The 23,984-nt window shown below is 37.0% G+C and overlaps 1 protein-coding gene and 2 non-coding genes across 7 annotated transcripts in view; all 3 read right to left on the reverse strand.

The window, feature by feature from the left end:
* KANSL2 (KAT8 regulatory NSL complex subunit 2) overlaps positions 1 to 23,984 on the reverse strand; it is a 45,616-nt gene that overhangs the window by 5,040 nt on the left and 16,592 nt on the right. For 4 of the 5 annotated variants that reach the window (XR_013487535.1, XM_020977170.2, XM_020977169.2 and 1 more), the window contains 2 exons: positions 19,955 to 20,051; positions 11,993 to 12,246 (listed from right to left, as the gene is read on the reverse strand). Coding sequence is in view for 3 of the 5 variants with exons in the window: in XM_020977170.2 (XP_020832829.1) it covers positions 11,993 to 12,246; positions 19,955 to 20,051 (351 nt within the window). In the remaining 2 variants the exon portion in view is untranslated. Of the gene's footprint in view, positions 1 to 3,843; positions 4,120 to 11,992; positions 12,247 to 19,954; positions 20,052 to 23,984 lie in introns of all 5 variants that reach the window. The other variant, XR_013487536.1, reaches the window with a different exon arrangement.
* On the reverse strand, positions 1,061 to 1,196 carry LOC144455200 (small nucleolar RNA SNORA2/SNORA34 family). Its single transcript, XR_013483912.1, has one exon. It is a non-coding gene; the product is annotated as a small nucleolar RNA SNORA2/SNORA34 family (small nucleolar RNA).
* LOC144455198 (small nucleolar RNA SNORA2/SNORA34 family) lies at positions 19,723 to 19,857 on the reverse strand. Its single transcript, XR_013483911.1, has one exon. It is a non-coding gene; the product is annotated as a small nucleolar RNA SNORA2/SNORA34 family (small nucleolar RNA).

Genomic DNA, 23,984 nt, shown 5'->3' on the forward strand with positions numbered 1-23,984 from the left:
GAAATACTGCAGATTAGATAATAAATTAATTGCCTTTTTAAATTTACGATTTTGATCAAGTTATATCCATTTTACAAATACTCAACTCAACAAACATGTATTAAGTGCCCTATATGTATACTAACCTTGGTGCTAGGCAAGATTCAAAGTTTATAGGTCTAATCATAATCCTTGTCCAGAGGACTTATAATCTATTAAATGACATAAACACAAACATTATACTACAAAAGGATGTCTAAGTGTATTGAAGAGATAAAAATAAAGTGTGATGTGAGATCAAAGTCATTACTAACTTTGGGTGAAAGGAGGGGGATGGAAGGAAAGGCTTCCTAAAGGAAATGCAATGAGTTTCTATGGGTAGAAAATCAACAGCCATGCAGGAGAAAATTACTGGCACAAAAAATATCATAAGCAAAAGAAATAAAGGTAGAGATGAAGAGGTAGGTAAATGGGATGGTACAGAGAAAAGTATAGAATAAAAATGGCAAAGTAAGATAGGGAAGTTACGGAGGTATGACAAGATTACTTATTGGGCAACAGAAAGAACAATGACCAAACAAGTTATCTGAGGCAAGAATAAAAGATGAAAAGACAAATTAAGAGGCTACTGAAGTAAGCCAAGCTGGATGAGTAATGAGGTCCTATACTGGTTTGGTGGTGGCAGAAAGACAGAAAGTTAGCAGATGCAAGAGTTATTAGGTCAAAATGATAGGATTAGGTAATTACTATGTGAACAAGAATCAAAAGATTCTTAACTCAAAACTCAGGTTTTGAATACAGGCAACTGGGTAGAGCCATTAAGATAAAAACCTTAAGAGTAAGAAAGGGGAGCAGGTTTAAGGGAAAACGTGCAAAAGAAATTTTCCAGTGGTTACACCACATTGTATTAATGATGGTAACAAAAGCAGTAAGAAAATGAAAAATATTTTCTCTACATGCCCGACAGATGTCACTTTTTATAAGAATAAACATTCACTTAATTAAATTATATAATTTTCCCATGTCAAGGTTGGAGTTAAGTTCCATGTTTAATCTTGATCCAAACAACACTTTCCACAGATTTTGTTTCTTCCAACTGAAGTGGTCATTCCCCACTAGAGACTTAGAATGACCAACAGACCACAGAGAGACATTCTTCTGGGCTCCTGTTTGAAACCAATAGTTACAACAAACCACTGGTCTTGATTCAGGGCCTGTCACAGACATTGCAAAAACTCAGATATTAAGAAGAAAATTTATTTGCCACTGCTTTCCAAGGATTTCTGTTACAACACTAATTTTTTTTTCCCTTCATATGGTGGAAGCCAGAAACAAATCAAGGGTTTTATACCTTTATAATGAGTCTATATCCCTAGTCCCTCAAAATGTGGTGTTCTAGTTTTGTCATGAATTGCTATGCTCTATCTCAGGTCACTTTATTTTGTCATTGTTGTTGCTTTTTCTTTATTTTTACTTTTGGTCTTTGATTTTACATCACCTTCATTTCTGAATATACTCCTCCTCTATGCTTAAATACCCAGTGAGTCAATCCAATAATAAAGAAGGGGAAAAAAGTAGTTCAGCAAAACTAATCAACACATCAAGATTGGCAGTATATGCAATGTTCTATACCCATAGTCACCCACCTCTGCAAAGAAGGGAGATGCATTTTCTAATTTCCTGTCCCAGATGATTTTAAAACAATCATTTTCTTTCGATCTATAATTCTCTTTTAGCTCACAAAAGTCACTTTGCTAAAGATATGTTTTTTAAACTGATCAAAAGGACTCAGCATTTCAGCTAGTGAATGATATATAATGAAATGTTGGCTTTATATTTAGATAAATTTACATAAGTTTTCTACTGCTTTTTTCCAGTGTGCCCCAGCATGTCACTGAAAATAAGAACAAAACAGCCAGGAATGGAACATACCTAAAAAGGTATAGGTCAAACTGCTGGTAAAAATTAGTTGCCTGGAGTCTTACAGATCATTTTGCACAATGCTTTACAGTAAAAAGACAACAGAGAAAATTGGCTCACTATGGTATCTTTTAATTAATTAAATACCATAAAGAGTAGCCAACATGTAAGAACTGCACACCAAAAATATAAGAAAGGAGTCTGCAATTAAACCTACAGCCTCAGATGCCTGCACAAAAATGAGGAAAAAAAAGTATGAGTAATAAAAAAAAAATTACTAGAGAGCCAAACACAAGAGGTTATATTTGATCTCACAGACAGGACTGAAATTTAGGGGAATGAGTCACCATAACCAGAATACAACTTTCAAAGCATAATGCTACTAAAAAAAAAAAAAAGAATTAAACGTGGGGCAAATACATGAGGAAATCCAGAAATCAGTGGAGCGTTAGAACTGTGGTGAAAAGTATTTGAGGGAAAATCAATTAAGACATGAAGAGAAATAGTACTGTCTTTAGAACATCACAAAGACTGAAACAGAAAAAGTATTCAGGAAGCAGATCTCAAGTAGAAAAGATTCTCATCAACAAGAAGGAATTGGTTGCTGTGGTAGAAACGAACCATGAGAAGATAGCTCTCCATTCTAGAATTTATAACAGATGAGAGGAAAATGGGGCACAAGACTATATCCTATATTCTTGGACAGCATACCTCAAAAGTTTCAAAATGGATAGGTAGGATCCCACAGACTAAAATTTTATAGGGGAAGTCAACCCAAGTGGGATCCCCAAAACTTAAATTAAGACACAAAGAGAAATAATTCTGAGAGAAAAAGGTAGAGCTGTCTAAAAATGCCCTATGTGAAAGAACAGGAACTTAACAACTTGAGATTTTTTCTTAAAAACACATATAAAAGATGGAAGGCAAGAATAAGTAACAGGTTGAATATAAAAGAATGGCCCAGTTTTGAAGGAATAGTGTCTAAAAGTCACAATGAAATTAAGGGAGGTGAAAAAACACACAGTAAAAATGTTTTTTAAAAAGCCATACTGGAGAAAAGACTAGTATCAAAGAATGTATAGGACTCAGGGTGAAGAGAATGATAAAAATAGGACTGTATAGAGAAAATGTATAATTGCTCAACTCTTAACTTTGCTTCTATTTTCTCTGCCAAGGAATATGAGCTTTGGCCAGGAAAAGATATAATAAAAATAGCTAATAAGAGCTGGTACCCAAGATAAGTAAAGAGAGTAAAAGCCTTTAGCTACCAGTCAACATGTCCACAGGAACTGATGCTAAAGTACCTACAAAACACTACAGACATGGCTGGTAAGCCACCATTAATAAACTTTGAAAAACTGAAGAACAGAAGAGGTACCACTGGATTGGTAAGGGAGCAAACTGCCAATTTTCAAAATAGATAAAGAGAACAGTCTGTAGACTACAGAACAGTAAGCTTAACCTTAATTCCTGGTAAAATTCTGTAATATATTATTAATGGGATGCTTAGTAAACACTTTAAAAAGGAATGAATGATTTTTAAATGTATTTTAAATGGGCAGTTTGCAAAATGAATCCAAAGCACATATTAGGGATATATAAAAAGGAAGACAGTCTCTACCCTCAAGAAGCCTACATTCTGGGAGAGGAAAATAATGCATATAAGAAGGTGGTGGACATAGTAAGATGTTTTGGTTTGGGAAATAATAGGGATAGTTAGTGAGTGGAGCCATAGCACAGTCAAATGACATCCTTTTATAGAAATAATGGCAGGATTGATCTGATTACTATTCCCAGAGCAAGAGGTAGAAAAGAGACACATTTCTCATGGCAAGATGGCCAGGGTACAGGCTGGATGGGATGTAAAGCAAGGTCTGAATCTGAGGTCAAGACGTGTCTAGAGAGGATACAGTGGGCCATGTGCACTGGTTCTGGCTGACTCACCAATCAGAACAGTATGGCCCCAGGGCGGTGGTTCCAAAGCTGTGTGGATTAAGTCACCCAGGGCATGGTCTCAGGAGGTCCAGTGGTCCAGAGGGAGCAGCAGCAGGACAGATGGCAAGGAGATGGCCAGGGTGGACGGTCAGATGGGATGTGAAGCATGGTCTAGAGTCTGGGGCCACTAGATAATATGGGCCATGTACGTTGCCGTTGACTGACTCACCAATCAGGACAGCACTGCCCCAGGGCCGTGGTTCCAAAGCTGAGTGGATTAAGTCACTAAAATAGATAATTTCAATTATATGAAATTAAAAGGTTTTTGCAGGAACAAAATCAATGCAAGTATGATAAGAAAGCAAACTGTTGATTGGGGAAAAAAATCTTTGCATCAAATATCTCTGATAAGAGTTAAATATTCAAGACATATATGGAATTTACACAAATATAAGACCAAAAGCCATTCTCCCATAGACATGATTTCAAAGAATATGAACAGTTCTTTTAACAACTGCAAACTATTAACAACTATATGAAATATTGATCCAGATTACTAAATTCTGGTCCCCCACACCACAGGTCAAAATCCTCTTTTCCTATGGAAAAGTAACACACACCAACATATTCATAGCAGCAATTTTCTGACAGCAAAAAGCTGGAGAAAAAAATAGGTGTCCATAAATTAGGGAATGACTAATTGTGGTATGTGAATGTAAATGTAGTATTATTTTGCCACAGGAAACAACAAATATTAATAATTTAGAGAAGCATGGGAAGATTTGTAGAAAATGATAGAGCGAATAAAAAAAAAAGTAAAAATCACATGCACAATGACAACAGTATAATGGAAAAGGACAAAAACCGAGTACCAGCCCTAGAAAAGAAAATTCACTTCACTTCACTTCCTTTGTCGCAGGGATGGGAGACTACAGATGTAGAATATTGTATACTCTCAAATACAGAAAATGTTTGGTTGGTTTGCTAATTGTTTTTCTTTTTTAACCTTTGTTATGATGGCTCAATGGGTAGGGGAGGGATATATGTGGAAATAAAAAGTAATGCAAAAACAAAAGATCTCAACAAATATTAATTGAGGGGGAAAGAGGGGGTGAAGGCCCAGCATGGCTTGGTCAAGAATGGGGATCTGTGTCTGACCTTGTACTATTTAACATTAATTACATAAAAAGGTATATATGGCACCCTGAACAAATTTTCAAATAATATAAAACTAAGATAGTAATATATCAGGTGACAGTATCAAGATTCAAATCATTCTTGAGAAGCTAGAATACTGGGCCAAATTTTAAAACATGAAACTTAAAGAGGGATAATTAGAAAAATGTTATTCTTAGGTTCCAAGAGTCAACTTCACATATACAAGATAATGAAGGTATGGCTAAACAGTAGCTCACCTGAAAAAGATCTATGAGTCTTAATGTACTGTTAGCTCAAAGTGGTACAGCAGCCAAAAAAAAATTAATAAGATTTTAGATTATACTGAACTACATAATGGCCAGAATAAGGTCAGACCACATCTGGCTACTTATGTGCAGTTCAGAGTAGTATTTTTTAGAAAAAACACCAAATAAGCTTCAGAGCATCCAGAACAGGGAAACCAGGATGGTGAAAGGCCTTTGAGATTAAGCCATGAGAACCAGCTGAAGGTTAGCTTGATAAAGAGAAATGTGGGGGAAACATGACAGCTGTCTCTAAATATTTAGACTTGGACTTGTTCTATTTAGTTCCAATTAAGCAATCATCAAGAATTTATTATGCAACTACTATGTACTAGATGCCAGACTACGTGCCTGACAAATGACTGAACCAGAACAACAGTCAGAAATGAAGTAGAATAATAAAAGTGAAAATTGCAGTAAACCTGATTGACAGTAATATTGAACCTAGAAAAAAGTATAATTAGGAAGAAATTATATAGATGTTTCCAATATTATCTAATTCTTAATCTGTATTTTAATCTGGATCAACAGGAATAGGACGATTGATACATGTTCAATCTGAACAAAGCATTCTGATTGCAAACATACAAAGTGTTCCAAAAGTCTCAGTGCAGTTCTAAGCTATCAAAGCTTTAAAAATTCAATGCTGTGGAATTATAATGACCGAGTTTGGGCCCAAAGATGAAATATAAGAAGCATAGGAGCTCCTGGGTATATCCAACACTACAGATAACTTTAGACTTTTTCAATGTGCTAGTTAGTTCTGCTGAACTGTTTTTTTTCCCCCTCTTTTTCATTCTTCATTATAGGATGCTTCTCTGGGAGGGGTCAGGTAAAGGGCTAAGCTAGCTATAATAAAAATGTAATTTTTCAACCATGGAAAATAATTTTAAAAAGCAGAAATAAAGAAAGAATAGCACCTTCCAGACCTCAAACTCAGCCTCACATTCTAGGTGTCATCCTTCACTCTCATACCCTCACATCCAAGCTGTTGCCAAGTCCTGTCGATTTTACCTTTGCAACATCTCTGAAAAGTCCCCTTCTCCTCTCTAACACTGCCAACACTCCAGTGCAGGCCATCCTCACCTCACTTGTTCTATTTCGACAGCCTATTGGTGGGTTGTCCTGCCTCAGTCTTTCCCCACTCCAATTCTTCCTTCATTTACACACCAAAGTGATTTACTTAAAACAGGTCTGACCACGTACTTCCTTATTTAATAAACCCACTGGCTCCCTATCACCTCCAAGATCAGTCATTCAAGACCTACCTATCCCTGAGAGAGGATTATACTAGGAGAATGAGAAAGGGAGAGGTAGAATGGGGTACATTATCTCGCACAAAACAGACAAGAAAAGGTTCTTACAGTGGAGGAGAAAAAGGGAAAGGAAATGAGTGAATCTTATTCTCGTAGGATTTGGCTTAAGGAGGCAATAACATACACACTCAATTGGCTATGGAAATCTGTCTTAACCTACAGGAAAATAGGGGAGGAAGGGGACAACAGAGCAGGGGGATGACAGAGAGAAGGGCAGATTGGGAAAGGGGTAATCAGAAGGAAGTGCTTCTGAGGAGGGACAGGGTCAAAAGAAAGAACAGAATAAATGGGAGAGGCAGGATAGGATTAACGGAAATAGAGTTAGTTTTCACAACATGTCTACTATGGAAGTGTTTTGCATAACTGCACATGTATGGCCTGTATTGACTTGCTTGCCTTTTCAATGAGAGCGGGTGGGGTGGGAGGGAGGGAGAAAATTTGGAACCCAAAGTTTTAAAAACACATGGTTAAAAAAAAATGTTTCCACATGCAACTGGGAAATAAGAAATACAGGAAATGAGGTACAGAAATCTATCCGGCCCTACAGGAAAACAGAATGGGAAGGGGATAAGAGAAGGGGGGGTAGAGATAGAAGGGAGGGCAGACTAGGTGAAGGGGTATTCAGAATGCATGCCACCTTGGGGTGGGGGGAGGGGCAAGATGGGGTGAAAATTTGGAATTCAAAATCTTACGGAAGTAAATGTTGAAAACTAAAAATAAATAAATGTATATTTAAAAAAAAAAAGACCTACTTACCCCTTCCAGTCTTCTTATACCTTATTCTTCCTGTTATATACTCATCCATACTGACCTCTACTGTTCCACAAACAAGACACTCCATCTCTCACCTCTGTGCACTTTCTCTGGCTGATCCCATTGCCCAAAATGTTTTCCTTTCTCATCTCTACCTACTGGCTTCCTTCAAGTACCTACCAAAATTCCATCTTTTACAGGAAGACTTTCCCAAGCCCTCTTAATTATAATGCCTTCTCTCTTTTAATTATTTCCCATTTTTCCTGTATGTTGCTTGTTTGTACATATTTGCTCCCATAGGGCAGACTGTTTTTTGCTTCTTTTTAGATTCTCAGACCTTAGCACAGTGCCTAAAAAGATAGCAGGCACTTAATAAATGTTTACTTGACTGATATGATGATAAAGCAGGAATCATCAAAACCACCTGATATTGGTTAAAAAAAAAAGAGAAGTAGATCAATGGAACCTACTAAAGGGAGATTGGAAAATAATAAAACTCAGGGGCAGCTAGATGGTGCAGTGGATAGAGCTCTGGCCTTGGAGTCAGAAGGATGTGAGTTCAAATCCATTCTCAGACACATGACACTTGGTAGCTGTGTGACCCTGGCAACTGCCTCATCAAAAAAAAAAAATAATGAAACTCAGTAACTCAGTGTCTATAGGAAAGAATTCCCTATCTGATTAAGAATTTCTGGGAAAACTGGAAAGCAGTTGGCAGAAACTGGTCTTAGACCAGCTTCTTACAATATCTACAAAACTGGATATATGACCTTAATTTTAAAGACTATACCATGAAAACATGTTTAATATGAATGTATATGTATAGCCTATATCAGATTGGCCATCGTCTTGGGGAGGGGGAAAGGGGAGAAAATTCAGAACTCAAAATCTTATGGAAATGAATGTTGAGAACTACAAATAAATTAATTTTTTTACAAAACCATTAAAAAATTAAAGTAGATCATGTATCTTTAAAAGTTTCATAGCTCTAAGTAGGAAGTATTTTCTTAACCAAAGGAAAGAAGCAATTACAAGATAAAATAAAGGGAGAAAAGATACAATTTTTGATCACATGAAATTAAAAAGATCTTGCACAAACAAAACTAATACATCTAGGATAAGAAGAAAAGTAATCTAAAGAAGGGAATAAAAATGTTTTATAGATTGCTGAAAGAAAGGTACACATGTAAAATTTTTGGTAGAATTTCGATTCAGTATAACCATTCAATATGGAGTTATGCAAACTAAGTATTTTTTGACCCAGAGATTCCACTATTAGGCATATACACCAACGAGGAGATCACTGATAAAGTCCTCATATACACCAAAATATTTATAGCATCACTTTTTCTGGTAGCAAAGAACTAAAAATAATGCAAATGCTCATCAACTGCAAATGACTGAACAAATTGTGGTACACGAATGTAATGGAATGTGCTGTAAGAAATTACAAAAACAGGGGGGCTGTTAGGTGGCGTAGTGGATCAAGCACTGGCCCTGAAGTCATGAGGACCTGAGTTCAAATCTGGCCTCAGACCAAACACTTGCACTTGACACTTACTAGCTATGTGACCCTGGGCAAATCACTTAACCCCTGAAGGAAGGAAGGAAGGAAGGAAGGAAGGGAGGAAGGAAGGGAGGAAGGAAGGGAGGGAGGAAGGGAGGGAGGGGGGGGGGAGGGGGGAGGGGGAGGAGGGGGGGAGGGAGGGGGGAGGGGGAGGGGGGGGGGGGAGGGAGGGGGGAGGGGGAGGGAGGGGGAGGGAGGGGGAGGGGGGAGGGAGGGGGGGAGGGGGGAGGGAGGAAGGGAGGAAGGAAGGAAGGAAGGAAGGAAGGAAGAAGAAGGAAGGAAGGAAGGAAGGAAGGAAGGAAGAAAGAAAGAAACTGGCTAAGAAATTACAAATACAATAACTACAAAGAAGTATGGAAAGACTTAAACAATATAGAATGAAGTAAGCAGAGCCAAGAAAACAGTATGTATAATAACTAGAACACTATAAATGTAAAGAACTGAATTGAAAATGAGTCCTGAAAAATTACAAAGCACAAATATGGCCCCAAAGAAGATATAAGAGAAGACACTGCTCTCCCCAACTCTTGTTTTTTCTCTAAGCATTTTCACTGAAGTCTCCCATACCTGGAATGGTTTTCCCTCCTCACCTCCACCTCTTGGCTTCCCTGCATTCCTTCAAGTCTTTGCTAAAATCCAACCTTCCATAGAAGTCTTTTATAATCCTCCTTAATTCTAGTGCCTTCTTAGTTATTATCTTCAATTTATTCTGCATACAGCTTATTTTTGTACATATTTGTTTGCCCATTAGACTGTGAGATCCTGGAAAGCAGGAACTGCCTTTTGCCTTTTTATCCCTAGCACTTAGCAGTGCCTGGCACATAGTAGGACCTTAATAACTATTTAACTGAGGTCCATGGGTGTGGAACATTGCATATATTTTCAGCTATTTTCAATGTGATCAGTTCTGCTAATTGCTTTTTCTCTTCTTCCTCTTTTTCGTTTTTTTTTTCCTTTAAAAAACATTCTTTGTCATATCGGATAGCTCTCTGGGGTGGGAAAGAGAACATGCAAGGGAATTTAGGTAATACAAAAACAAAAGATATCACTAAACTTTTTTTTAAAGAAAATAATTTTTCCAAACCAGATTCAATTTAAATTTGTCTCCTGGAAAGACAGGGTAATAGTTCATTATACAAGATAAAAAACTGGAAAACTACTAAATGAATTTTCCTATACAAAAGGTGAGGGAACTCTCAACTGGATAAGCAGAAAAGTAAACACAGATTCAGCAAATACTGATTTCCTGGCAGACTAGTACATTGTCATTCTGGTTTACAAATCAGTTTCCTTATGAAATTGGTTTGCATGAATCACTGTTCAGAATCAAATAAAACCACTGAGATCCCAAATATAAATTGTATGACCACATGCCAGAGCAAAAGTAATCATTCTTGACCATCCTGAAACCAAAAGTAAAAGTAAATGAACAGTTAACTTCATCATACATCACAATCCACTTAAACTGCTGAAATAAAGGCAGTAAAAACAGTTAGATGGGGTTTAAGGAAGCTTCAGGAGAGTTTCAAAAGGCAATCACATAGTTTGGCAGACAAGCACATCCTCCAGGTTTCTATTTAATCAAGCATTCCCAACCTCCATACCCCTACTGACCTACACAAACAATTCCCACCCCCCCCAATCCCCACAACTACCAATATGTACAAAAGCCCTTCATTACAGGGAACAGCAGAAACGTGTTACAAACAAAATCCCTTTATTATGAACTTAAAAAAAACTAAATAACCAGTATACAGAGGAAAATATGATTAAGGAAACGCATGAAAGCTTATCTAGGTTGATCAAACTAGGATTAAATATTAAATTTATTGATGGACAGGAGATGGGTTGTGAACCTGGGCAAGTCACTTAACCCCAATGGCCTCACCAAAAAGCAAAAAAAAAAAAAAGTTTAAATAGGAATACTAATCTAATCCTTAGACTCAACTACATAGCAGGAAGATTGCTTACTTGGGACAGGTAATCCTAAAAGCAGCTGTAAATGGTAACAACAAGGATGTGAGTCAGTTAGAAAGTTTTATGAGCAAACATATACAGATCAAAGTTCATAACAAAGATATCACATCGTTCAGAACCAGAGCTCTATAAAACTATAGCAACAAATTTAAGATAAAGAACAAACTGAAACTGAACTGTGTCATATCTCAGTGAAACAACTTCTAGGCGATCAATCTACACAATAAAACCCATTACTTTGAATGCATATGTGTATACTGTCAAAAGTTGCCCACTAAAAGAATTAGTTTATATAAAACATTTTTGGGGGGCTTTTTGGTGAGGCCATCGGGGTTAAGCAATTTGCCCAGGGTCACACAGCTAGTAAGTGTCAAGTCTCTGAGGCCGCATTTGACCTCAGATCCTCCTGACTCCAAGGCCAAAGCTCTATCTACTATGCCACCTAGCTGCCCCTAATATAAAACATTTTGTAAGCCTTAAAATGCTATGTGAATTCAGCTACTAGAATCTTTATTATCATTATAAGCAAAGTTTGTGTTGGTAAAATTCCAGTGACCTTTTCACCTTTCTACCTCATTCTTCTTTACATTAATCTTTTAAAAATCACTGACTTGTTTTCCCAAATCCCCTCAAAGGTAAAAATGTGCCTCCTTCCCAACCAAAAACGCATACAAACAATATATTAAAGTAATTGGCAACATTTTCTAAGTGCTTCCAACAGTCAGACCTTGGCATGATCAGTTGCCTGAACAGATTCTAGGTTACAAATATCATGTTATTTAAAAAAAAAAATTCTTTAAAAAAACACTGTCCAGATTCCTAAGTCTGAAAAAGCCTAATCTGGATGGCTTAAAAGGAAGAGGAGAAAATGTTCATACAACCTTTAGCCCCCAAAGATTCCTTTAGTATCTACTCATTAATTCTTTGATATTTGTGAGTAATAATTCAAATAACCAGCCATAGGAATTTGAATCCATATGTTAATGGCCACTTTATAACCAGGTTTTTTTTGACCACAAAGGATAAAATCTCCACAATAGCAAGGCTTTATGGAAAAATGGCCAAACAAAGTTTCTCCAACTTACATCACTGAACTCCAGAGGTAAACTCTCTGTGGGCTGAAGTTCAGCAGCACTCAAGTACATATCCATGGGGACAGCTTCCAGTTCATCTGGCACAGAGAGTATCTGCTCAGGCTTATACATCTGAGGTGGCAGTTGGAAATGCAGTGGGCAACTGGGATCCTCTGAGAGGCTGACAGGAACTGGTTTGTTGCAGGGTACCTCCTCAGAGCCCTGACACCACTTGAAAAGAACCTGATTGGTATCCTGACAGATATCTGTGAAGAAATAGCAAAAGGAAACAAAGTGGAAAGCAATGAATATTCAAAATACTAAAATATATATCTTGAAGAGTTGAAAGTTGTCCAAACACAGGAAATGATAAAAACTGGGCTACACAGAACAACTACAGTTATATCTGACACAAGACACCAAAAGGCATAATTAATTAATGAGAAGGAAAGTGATTTTCAAATTAAGTAATAAAATTATCTTAAAACTTAATTTTCCAACTTCTGTCTTAGGATCCTATCTTGTCAAATGGGAACAACGTCTCTGTCCTCAGAGATATGTGAATGATAATTCAGGTGATAAATTCATTTAAAGGACACAAAAATTAAGCAATGTTCAATTATAAAAAAAAAGTCTTGAGTACAGAAAAACATTAATAATATTCCTAGAAACACATTCTTATTCAAAGCATATATACACAATTTACTTCTAGGCATTATTGTAAATGGGAACAATTCCAAAAGAATACTCCACATTACTATGTCTCTCTCCAGGTTGAGAGTCAAAATCTAAAATGACAATGACAGCAATTCTAATAAGACCACCATTTAATATTTACACAGTGCTGCTTTTTTGGGGGGCAAGGCAGTTGGTGTTAAGTGACTTACCCAGAGTCACACAGCTACTAAGTATCAAGTGATCAAGTATCTGAGGAGGTATTTGAACTCAGGTCCTCCTGACTCCAGAGCCAGTGCTCTATCCACTGAGCCACCTACCTGCCCCTACACAGTGCTTTTGCCCAAAGCTCTTTCCCACCAGTATGTGCTCTCCTGCCAAACTCAAAGTCTTCATTTTAAATTTATCTAAAAATAAGCAATTCTTATTAATAACTAGTAATAGTGATAATAATAATAGCTGATACATGTGGTATATATTAACAGCTAATAGCTAACTATAAGTTAAGGCAGAAAGATAAAAAATCACATTCCACATTCATCTAGTCCTTAATCGACAAACATGAGCATAAATATAAATAAGAGAAACTCTGCTTATGCTATGAGTGCTAGCAGGTTATAGGCACCTTTTTCCCTTCTTTTGCCTACATGAAGAACGGAGTCACCATAGGACTATCCCCTTACAGCTCTAGCTCAAGAATACATCAATGATATATTTTCCACTTCTGGTTCAGGCAGAAGAGTTAGATAATTTCTCTTTTTTAAAATGCTGCATCACATTAAAATTTGCCCTATTTCACAGACCATAATTTTAAATAACACATCACCCTATATTTCTAAACTGCTTTAAAAAAAGAAAATCTAAGATATATAACCAAAATCTAGAATACCAACAGATTAATTGTATCTTTCCTACTACCCCAATAATCAGCTTTACATAGATTCTGAAATCTTAGTCCACTAATAACCACCTTGTCTTCCTCCATCAAAAAATAACCAGTTAAAAAGTACAGAAGTCTCACTGATGCTAAATGAAGGCAAAAATATCCACTTCACATACCTACTAATATGCAAGAATACTACTTGTCTTTTAAAACTAAGTTCCTAAATGCAACACTAAGTGGAGAATGTTTTTTAAAAGAATGATTATGAGATTACAGATCTAGAAGAAGGGACCTCAAAAGCCATTCAGTCTAATTCCTATTTTATAGAAATTGAGGGGCAGCGGGGTGGCACAGTTGACTGAGCACCGCCCCTGAAGTCAGGAGGACCTGAGCTCAAATCTGGCCTCAGACCAAACACTTGACACGTACTAGCTGTGTGACCTTGGGCAAGTCACTTAACCCCAACTGCAAAAAAAAAATTGAGAATGAGGATGGGTACACAGCTTGCCCAAGTTCACTCACTTTACTCTTAAACCCAAGTCCTGACTCCACAGCTGGTACTCATTTCTTAGCAATACACCATTAAGAGTGAAATAACCAGAAGACACAAAAATGGTCTAAAAAATTTTTTTAATGCTTCTGTGATTTTATAATTATAATCACAAAAAAATAGCTGTCTATGCACAACTTCTTCATCTGATCAGTCATTCCAAGCAACATAAAAAATCAATACCCCAAAGGCAAGATCCCTATCATACCTGCCTGCCATACACGCAACAGGCAGGCAACAACCGATGGTATAACTAACTTCTTAGCACAAATCCCTTAGCAAAGGGATTTCTTCTTTCATCTCAACTTGTCTCCTTTCTTCTAACTCTCCCCCTGGAGGAACTATGGGTAAGAGGAAAAAAATGCAAATCCAAAAGAACAGGACAAGATTCAGAAGCAATAATTCATACCTATTTAAAACTGGGAAACTTTAAGGATATTACTATTAATTACTCTCAGTATTACTATGAGAAAACTAACAACTATGTTTAAAATTTATTCTATCATGTTATAGCTAAACCAACTTCAGAAAGAATAAGGCAAAGCTCATTTAAGAATCAGCCTCTTTGAGGCTGAAGAAGCATAAAATCTGTTAGGCAAAGAACTGGAAAAAAGTGGAGGCTGTGGGGAATAAACAAACTGTAATGCATGAAATGTAATGGAATATCACTGCACAATAAGAAATAAAGAATATGAGGAACTCAAAGATATAGATGAACCAAAGCAAAGTCTGTAATAAAGGAAAAAAATACGTAAATATATATGTGCATATGCCCTTGCACGTATGTGTGTGCATGTGTGTGTGTTTGTAAAATGACTCCAACAATATAAGTAGAAAGAAAAAAAGGATGCTGTGAAATTATAATGACCAAGTGTGGTGCTGGGGAAAATCTGAGAAAATGTACCTCACTCCACCTTTTGCAGTGTGCCACATGGATATGCATACATCGTAATGCAGAGCTAATATGTTGGATGGTTTTGCTGAACCCCTTTCATCTTTATTTCTTGCTTGCTAGGTAGTTAAAAGGGGAGGGGAAATTCTCAAAAAATGAGATAATTAAAAAAACAAGGTATCAATAAAAAAAATACATGTTTAAAGATGCTGCATTTTAAAAGAATATTATATTTCTCTTTAACTAGCCAAGATCAGCCTTGTCACCTTCCCACCCCAATCATTTTCCTCATCCCTCCCAAATTGGGAACACAAGGTAAACAAAATCCATCATAAGAATGCATAGTAAATCAAAAGAAATGTCCACACTGGCCAAGAGCAAAAAACGTTATCTCATTTTGCATTTTGAGTTCATCACTCAATAAGGAGGAGGGGAGCATATCCCTTTGTAATCCTTTGGAATCCTGATTGGTCATTATTCTGATAAAATACAGCACAATAGTATTTCATCATAGTTATATATCACAACTTGATTATGTATTAGCATTATTACTATCTGTTGATTATCTAAGTTTCTAGGCACTGCCTCAGATTCACATTCTTTGTCACCTCAGAAAGTCCTAAGAAATTTTCTACATCTTTAGTTTGTTTTGCTTAGAAATTAAACAACTTAAGAACTTAAACAACTCGCTAATTTCTCTTGCTCCCCTTCATTTTTTCCTGTTGAGTGAAATGGATTTTTTTAATCTAGCTATGTGCATGTTGGGGGGGGAGGGGTTCCAGTTCAGATGAGTAAGGTTCACGTGACAGCCACTCCCCACACCTCCTTGTTCATATAGATATCTACTTGTGCAACCCAATTATGTGAAATAATTTCCCCTAACCTTCCTTTTCCTTCACCCACCCTCTCCAATTTGTATTTTCCTAAGATCATCAGGACATAACAGAACTATTCCCAATCCTTATCTAATTGGACTTGCATAAATCTTGATGATGATAGGGTTTAAAGAGGACAGGTATCATCTCTTCATATCTGAATGTAAGCAATTTATCCTTGTTTAGTCCTTTATTACTGTTCATTTATTTACCTTCTTATACTTCTCTTCACTCCTATGTTTCAAATTCAAAGTTTCTCCCTAACTCTGCTCTTTTTAATCAGGAATACTTAGAAGTCCTAGATTTCGTTTTTGTTGGTGGTGTTTTGGTGATGCGATCAGGGTTAAAAGTGATTTGCCCAGGGTCACACAGCTAGTAAATATCAAGTGTCTAAGACTGGATTTCAACTCAGGTCCTCCTGACACCAAGGGCGGAGCTCTATCCACTTGCACCACCGAGCTGCCCCAGAAGTTCTATTTTTCAATAAAGGCCTATTTCTCCTCTTCCCCTCCTCCTCCCAGTAGTTATTTTATTTTGCTGGATAAGTTATTCTTGAATGTTAGGGATGGGCTCTGCCACACTTCTGGAAGGAAGGTCTGGGCTAATCCTTTTGCTGCTTTCCTGGAGTGCTGTTATTCTGAGACAGACTTATAAACTTTTAGTGATCTCAAAATGGTCTGAGGTCTGATCAAGTGCCAAATTTGACTGCTGCCCTGTCTGAGCTCTTCAACTTCCTGACCTAGATTTGGTTTTGAGCAAGGAATAGACTCTTGCTAGCGTCTGTCCCTATGAACCGGTTGAAAAGCTCTGTTGTTTCAAAGTGGCAGAATTGTAGGCTCCCCTTTGGTCTGGGTTTCCTGCCTTGCTTACTGCTCTACAAACTGGGCTAGATCCTGGAAGTGCTACCCTGGTCTTGCATCTGAGGTCTGAGACACACCACCGCTGTTGCTGTTTTCTGAACTTTCCTCCTTTCTTGGTACACTGCCCAGGGCCTCCCTAAGTGGTGCTCAGGTCTCCTCAATCTGCCCTGGATCTGTGACCCAGGACCAGCAGTGAGTAATAAATCGCCAGTTGGCACCTCTATCCATGGCAGTGCCCTAGTATAGGTGAGGATCTCCTTCTGTGCTGGTGTGCAACCTATCACTGGGCACTAGAATCTTCCGTGTGCTTTGTGCTCCAGCCCCAAATCGGTCCCCCATATTTGCAGACCTGTCTCCCCACACCAACCTGGGCCAAAGAACTCACTATGATTTTTTCTGGATTTCTCCATTAGGAGTCAGTCTGGTGTATTTTAGAGATCCGTCTGGAGGACTTGGGGACAGGGGCCCAGATGCTCCTTCTACAACATCATCTTGGCTCTATCTCCCTCCCCAGCAAACTCTCCCAAGACTCAGCTTAACAAAGAAACTATTCAAGGTAAATGGACCCATCACTCAGAAAAGAGTAGATTACCAGGGGAAAACTAAAAGCCCTCATCAGAAATATTCAATGAGGTATCTATATCCTAAGATTGGAAAGGAACATACCCTGATTTGGCTCCATATTCTTCAGCACCTGATAGTAAAGGAAAGGAAACAAACAGTAAAGTTCCACTTGGAAAGGCCTGACTACAAAGAACCACCTTGAGAGCACTGAGTTCCTCAACACATTCTATGAAGTTGCGTTGCAAAGAGACAAAAAATAATTAAACTATGCAGACTCTTTAACTCAGCAATACCACTAGAATAGTAGTAGTTGTTGTAATTATCAAACTATATAGTCCTTAAAGGTTTGCAAAGCACTTTATAAATACCTCATTTGACCTTCACGACAACCTTGGGAGGTAGATGCTATCATAATCCCCATTTTACAGATGAGGAATCCGAGGCAGAGATTAAGTAACTTGCCCAAGGTCACATAACTGCTAAGTGTCTGAGGCCATATCTGAACTCAGGTTTTCCTGTTATGGGATCCACTGACCACCTAGCTGTCTCAATTATTATTGAGTAAATAGATTAAATAGATTAACAAATAAATAGCTTTAAGAAAGAGGAAAAGGATCCATACGTTCAAAAATATTAACAGCAATTCTTTTTGTAAAGGCAAAGAACTAGACACTAAGGAGATGCCCATCAACTGAGGAAGAGTTGAACAAATTAAGGTATATAAATGTAATAGTATTATTATACTATAAGAAAGAATAAAAGGATGGTTTCAGAGAAACCTGATAAGACTTATATGACATGATACAGAGTAAAGTGAGCAAAGCCAGGAGAAAAATTTATTTTACTGTGATACATGTGAGACAACTTCAGAGAATCCTGGGTAATATGAAGACTTATATGACATGATACAGAGTAAAGTGAGCAAAGCCAGGAGAAAAATTTATTTTACTGTGATACATGTGAGACAACTTCAGAGAATCCTGGGTAATATGAATTGATGCAAAGGAAAAGGAGCAGAACTAGAAGAACAATTTATACAAGAATAATAATTTAAATAAAATCAACTTTCAAAGACTTTTAAGAACTTCTATCAATGCAGTGACTAACCATGACTCAAGACCTTTTCTGAAGCAAGTTATTATCTTCTCTCTTAACAGAAAGGGGATGAACTCAAAGTAAAAGAGACACACTTTTTTGGACATGACCTCTATCTATGTGGATTTGTTTTGCCTATCTGTTACAAGAGTTTTGTTTTTCTTCTCTTTTTTTTCTTTCAATTTGGAGATAGGAAAGCGGGAGGGAGAGAAAATAAAAGCTTAGTAATTTTTTAAAAAATCAACGTTTAAAAGCTACAAGCAAAGGTGAAAGATGGTACATCCAAGCAACGAAACTCTGGGAGAACAAAAATTGAAAACAAACTGATCTAACTGGTTAATAAATGCAAAATTTAAGGTCAATCAACAGGATGCTACATTATTCTTAGCTGATTTTAAGTCTTACTCCAGAGGGTATTTCTTCCTCAAACTGATATATACATGTATCACGTTTAATTATTTATACTACTTGTTTTAATAAAAATTTTTTCTATAGAACAATTCAAATCAATGGCCTTGAGTATGTGTTTTATCTCACCTCAGTAACTCATCTCACCTCAGTAACTCATCTCACCTCAGGCAAAGGCTTCAAGATATAGCTGAGTTCAAAATGCAAGCTACAGTTTTAGGCTGATCAATCAGACTTGCAAGCACAGTACAAAGGACAACATGATTAGCTTCTAGGGAATGTATTTAGCAAAACCAACCAATTTCATTAACAACAATCATAACCATGAAAGGTTTTCTTTTGTGGCACTGAAAAAAGCCATCACCATCTGTTACTACAACATCCTGAGAATACCCACCCTTCCCACTCCCCCCTCGCTTATGTATATGCAGGTACTGACAGCAGACTTTGGCCTTTACACATAAAAGAAAACTGTAAAGCAAAACTTTCCATCCCCAAAGTATTTCCATAACAAAATTGGAGGTGCATTCTCAAAGAAAAAATTTAAAACTTAGCTAAGTATTTTTGGTGAAGAGTTAAAATGGAAGCACACTGGGAAATACAGTTTCACTGGCCCATTTTTCCATATTTTGGGGGGGAGTGAAAGGCCAAACTCCAAAAGAAAAAAAAAACCTATCTCCTAATTTTTGGAGCAGGAAGTCCTCAACAAGATGAGTATTATATACATAACAAGAAAAGAAAGTTCTATACCACACTGCTGCATAAAGACAAATGGCTTCTCTAAGTCAGCCATGCAGAAGTTCAATGTCAACTAAGAGATTTTTATCTATCCACAATGATTTTATGCTGTAATTTATCCATTCAATAATATGTTCAGCATTCCATTAAAAAAGGAATAACTATTTTATTAATACACAGACCATTGCATTTCCAATAATTCAAGTGTTTCTTCCTAATGAACTGACCATTCTCTATAATGTTCTGGAATGGCCAGAAGACCGTAGGATGACATTTCTTTAGGCTCCTGTTTGAAACCAACAATTCCAACAAACTGTTGGTCTTGATTCAGGGCCAATGGAAAACTGAAATCTTGAAAATAAGAAAAGTGGTAACCATTAAAGCTCACCCCATTTGGAAAAATCATAAGCCAAATAGACAAGGAGAAAACATACGATTCAGACAATGCCTGGTCATCGGGAGACACTGGTTGGAACAACGAATATCATCAACAAAAGCCAAACACCTCTGACTGGAACGAGTAGTATGTGCCTGAAACAAAGAAGAAAGAATGGATCATTCAAGAAAATATTACAATGTCATAATAAAAGATAAAATACAATTACATGAAACAGAAGTTCTCAGTTATGAACTAAATGAAAAGTTCTTCCCAGACACTTAAAAATTCTGAGTATGGTTAAGAATTGTGTTATTCTATTCATGCATACTTGTAACAGAAATATCTTCTTTTGAGGAAAAGAATGCAAGTTTTACCTCAACCAACAAATCAGGAACTAAAAATATAGATCTGGGAATCTCTCTGGGAGCAAAGAAACAATAGTTGAAGCCACAGGAATGAATGACATTGCCAAGGAGATAATGTAGACAACGAAAAGAGGGTTAAGGACAACTTCTAGGAGAATACCCACATTAAGGAGCCAAAGAAGACAGATGACTATTTAGAGAGGAAGTGAAATTACTTAAGTCCAAAGTTGTTCCAATCTTCTATAGTTCTTAATCTACATTCTTTTCAAGTCACCATTAAAAATAGATTGTTTAAGATGTTTGGCCTCTCCCTGAAATCCAATCATAAAATCATAACCTGTTAGAGCTGAAAGGGACCTTCAAGATCTTGTCCAAATTTAGTTAAGACTAAGGAAACTTAGACCCAAAGATCACACAAAACTCAACGTATTCTTATCCATCACACAAAATCCAACATATTCTTATCCTAAACTACTATGAGGTACTTTACTCACTCAACCTCTTCCATTCAGTAGGTATAATTTGAAGCTAATTTGTACTACTGGATATCTGACTAGAGTCATAGAAACAGCATCTGTATTGTTCTTACTGAAACATAGCATGGAATTAACACTGAACTTAAATAAAACAAACCTAAATTAAAAATGCCAGGAAAAAAAATAGTTCTCCAGGCTTTCAGTCCAGTAGGCTTTCCACTTCACTGCTTGTCCATGAAGTCAAATTTCAGCACCAAGGGTAAAATGCAATACTTTGAAGATTATCATCTCTCAAAACCAGAAAACGCTGCAAGTGATATATGACTCATAAGCTATTCATTTATACTTTTTTAATAACTCATCTTTTAAATTTGAGAAAAATATAGCATATACATACATGACTGTAAGTAGGTAACACTTACTCTTGGTCAATTCCACCCAATAGTAGTTTACACCTTTTCCAGGTTCTAAAACTGCAAGCAAAGAGATTCAAATTTATCCCCCAAACACATGAATCTAGATGGCCAAAACAGGAAACACATTTTTATACCACTTAAGCTGGCATTAAGAGACTCATACCTGTGCTTCTCAAGTCAATATTCTATCCTTACAGTTTCCTTTAAAAGACCAATTAGAAGCTTCAGTTGCTATAGAAAGCAGCATCTCAAATTCTACTACATGCCCAATCATTTTCAAATGTGATTAAGGTGCTGCCTTTAAGCCTTAAAATGACTTAAGTACTACTTATCTTAGATCTGTGAAAAAGCTTCACATACAAGTTTTTCAGATTTTAGTTTTCCTAGAACACCAAGACAAACTTCATAAAAACAAGATCCCCATCCTTGTGAAATGTACAGTCCTGAAGGTGAATGAGACACAAAAAACTTCTCTTCTGACTAAGGAATGTAACACATGTAGGAGACCGGTAGACAGGGAAGGAAGTTTTAGTCTAAGGAGACATAGTAACATGGTAAATAGATATGTAGTTAACTGGCACGTACTTTCCAGAAGTAATCATATCATTGATTTGCTCAGTGGGCCTAAATAAAAAGCATCACATGGACAAAGGGAGGCCAAGGAAAGATTTCATAAAGAAGGTAATAAGCACATTAAGTTTTGAAAGTTATGGACAAAAATTCAACAGTCTAAAAAGTGGAAGGTAAGCAATTCCAAGCCTAGGAAATGTGAGCAAAGGTCTAAAAGGTGGGAGGAGGCAGGGAAGAGTCTAGGAAGCCAAAATAGCCCAATTTGGCTGGAATCCAGAGTGCACAGAAAAAATATAAGACTGGAAAAATTAGACAGCACACTCAATTGTGAGCACCTAGGCAAAGGAGTTTGACTTCTACGTAGATAAAGAAGGAGCCACTTCATTTTTGAGGAGGAATGGCACAATTAGATCTATACGTTTAAAAAAAAAAAAGATTATCTGGAGAGGCCTATGAAGAATGGATTGAAAGGTAAGACCATGGAGGCATAACAAACTGTTACGATGTTATTACACACAGCAGTTTCAATAGGGCACAAAGGGGGCTTCATCCTAGGGGTGGTAGCAGTGGGAATTCAGTCACTTCAGTCATGTCCAATAATTTGTGACATCATTTGGGATTTTCTTGACAAAGAAAGGGGTTTGCCATTTGCTTCTCCAGCTCATTTTACAGATGAGGAAACTACAGCAAATGAGGTTAAATGATTTGCCCAGGGTCTGAGGCCAGAATTGAACTCAGAGAGTTTTCCTGACTCCAAGCCTGGCAGTCTATCTATTGCACCTGGGAACAGATGATGTGAAAGTTTATAGAAGCAGAATTGGCAGGACATGAAAAGGAGGGTGGGAATGAGCAATAAATAGCCTCAATATTACAGACTTAGGGATAGCAAATAGTTGTGCCACAAGCAGAAATAGGGAATTAGAGCAGATTAAATTCAAGGGAAAAGAAAAGTAGTTAAATTCAGATATACTGAGTTCGGGGTGCTGCTGGGAGCGGTAGGCAGAAATGAACTGAAAACATTTAGAAACACAAATCTAGAGCTCAGAAGAAAAGTCAGAACTAGAAATACAGATTTGAGAATCTCTGCAAACAAAGAGGGACGAAGGCACAGAAAATGAATGAGACCTTCAGAGAGACAAAGACAAAGGGCTAAGAACAGACTCTTGGAAAACACTGACTGACATTAAGGAAACAATGAAGACAAAGAAGTGATTAGAATGGTAAAAGGAGAAACAGAACAGTATGGTGTTACCAAAGACTACTGAGTTTTGTGATCACATGGTCACAGAATTATAAAAGAACTTAAGAGGTCATCTAATCATTTTACAAATGAGGAAACTGATTCCCAAGAAGGAAACTGACTTGCTTATAGTAAGGTACAGAGTCAGAATCCAAACTCATTATCTAATACCAAATGCAGAGCTCTTTCCACTGAACCATACTATGTCCTTAACGACCTTTGAAATGGCAGTTTCAATAAAGTGCTATGGGCAGAAATTAGAGTTCAAGGAATTGACAAGGTAGTGAGGAGATTAAAAAAAAGTTTTATTACTAAAACCATCTCATATTTATATAATTCTTTAAGTTTACAAAGCGCTTTCATCTCAACAATCCTGTGAAGCAGATATTTTAAAGTATTATCTCCATTTCACAGATAAGAAACGAGCTTGTAAAGGTTATTTGGTCATACAACCAGTAAACATCTGAAGCAGGCTTCAAATCTGGCTCTCAACTTCATGTCTAGTACTCTATCCACTGCTACATGTTGCCTTTTTCCCCAAGAAGTTTAGAAGTAAAGAGAAAAGCAATAGCTGAAGTAAGAAGATCAAGGGAATGTTTTTTAGGACTGGGTATACTTGCCTGTCTATAGACCAATGGGAAGGATTCAGGAAGGAAAGAAAAACTGCAGGCACATGAGAGTGAAAAGATGAATGCTAAAACAAGGTGCTGTAGAAATGAGATAAGGGTCTTAACGGTCCTGAAATAGGGCTATTCTTACGATTTCCAACTCTCTAAGAGTCTATGATACTGATTGAACCAGTTCTGTAACACTAGTGGGATGTAACCTGTCATTTTCCTTTTAATATATTTCTGTAATTATAAAATGGAAATTCAATTCCTGTACCACCTTCCTAAAGCAAAAACACACAAATTATTTAAACACCGCAAGAAAGTGCACAGAGACTCAGTTCACGCGACTCATACCAGAAGGTTACTCAAATACCTTAATATTCCAAGACTGAAATCTGGTTTACATT

This window comes from Phascolarctos cinereus, unplaced genomic scaffold (genome assembly GCF_003287225.1).
Source record: "Phascolarctos cinereus isolate Bilbo 61053 unplaced genomic scaffold, phaCin_HiC Scaffold_1;HRSCAF=81, whole genome shotgun sequence".
Lineage (NCBI taxonomy): Eukaryota > Metazoa > Chordata > Mammalia > Diprotodontia > Phascolarctidae > Phascolarctos > Phascolarctos cinereus.